Source organism: Polistes canadensis, unplaced genomic scaffold, assembly GCF_001313835.1.
Source record: "Polistes canadensis isolate GaletaPanama2010 unplaced genomic scaffold, ASM131383v1 scaffold_160, whole genome shotgun sequence".
In the NCBI taxonomy this organism is placed as follows: domain Eukaryota; kingdom Metazoa; phylum Arthropoda; class Insecta; order Hymenoptera; family Vespidae; genus Polistes; species Polistes canadensis.
In genome coordinates, this window is record NW_014569707.1 from 39,893 (window position 1) to 40,895 (window position 1,003).

The window sequence follows — 1,003 nt, forward strand, 5'->3', positions numbered from 1 at the left end:
ATTCATTCATTGATTCATTCATTGATTGATTGATTCATTCATCCATTCCTTTACTATTTGACAACGTAGAAAATTTTCTAACAGTAGATTGATTCAAATTCTCTTCTTGGTTTATTGAAAAGTTTCGACTACGAATAAAAGAATAAATGTTCGTATTGTATTCGAACTCAACTTATTCGTAGAATAATCGAAGCTTCCCTTGTCCATGGAAATTGACAGAAAGAGAAAAAGAGAGAGAGAAGAAAACGAGTGGGGTTGTAAGGGTAAAAAGGTTACGATGGGGGAGTGGTGGTGGTGGTGGGGAAGGGTGGAGGCATGGGAATGGAAGTTGGTTAAAGGATAAAGAAAAGAATAAGATGGGGTTCGAACAGTTGTATAGAAAAATATTTTTATTCGTATGGAGAGACATCGATGACCGCACGAGAAAGAAACCATGACCTGATCGAAAATACACCCATACATTCAAACACACATACCACACACGCCATTTTTTTCTGCCATTAGAGAAAGAGGGTGTAAAAGAAGACAAAAATGAACCGAAAATTTAACTCGGAATGACAAGACGAATAGCTTCCGCAAAAAGAGCTATGGGGGTGTGGGGTGGGTGGGGGAAGGTAAATAAGCAGCAGTCTTGTCCGTTAGACACCATAGTGAAGAAAATTACGACTGATGGACGTGTATCTATCCTAATGGTAAAAGGGTAGGAATCCACACATGCAACAACCCATCCTAACCCCATAAATTTCACTTTAAGTTTGGTTGGTATACGTGATGTGCAAAACACCGATGATTATTAAAGTCGTCTAACTTATGACATATATTTATTGTTTCAATATATTTATATATATATATTCTAAAATATTTAAACAATCCGAAAATTATTTTTTCAAATTATTATTTAATGTTATATGTGATATAAATAATATTTCGGATTAATGGGAATTATTTTAAATATTTATATCTTTTCTTTTTACAATAATAATAAATAATTAATTTAATTAAT

At 33.3% G+C, this 1,003-nt stretch overlaps 1 protein-coding gene across 1 annotated transcript in view; it reads right to left on the reverse strand.

Annotated features, from left to right (window-relative positions):
- The window catches only part of LOC106788988 (pikachurin-like), a 29,459-nt gene extending 28,971 nt beyond the window's left edge, over nt 1-488 (reverse strand). Inside the window, exon 1 of the mRNA XM_014752757.1 lies at nt 477-488. Coding sequence (XP_014608243.1) covers nt 477-488 — 12 coding nt within the window. The remainder of the gene's footprint in view (nt 1-476) is intronic.
- Between the last annotated feature and the right edge of the window lie 515 nt (nt 489-1,003).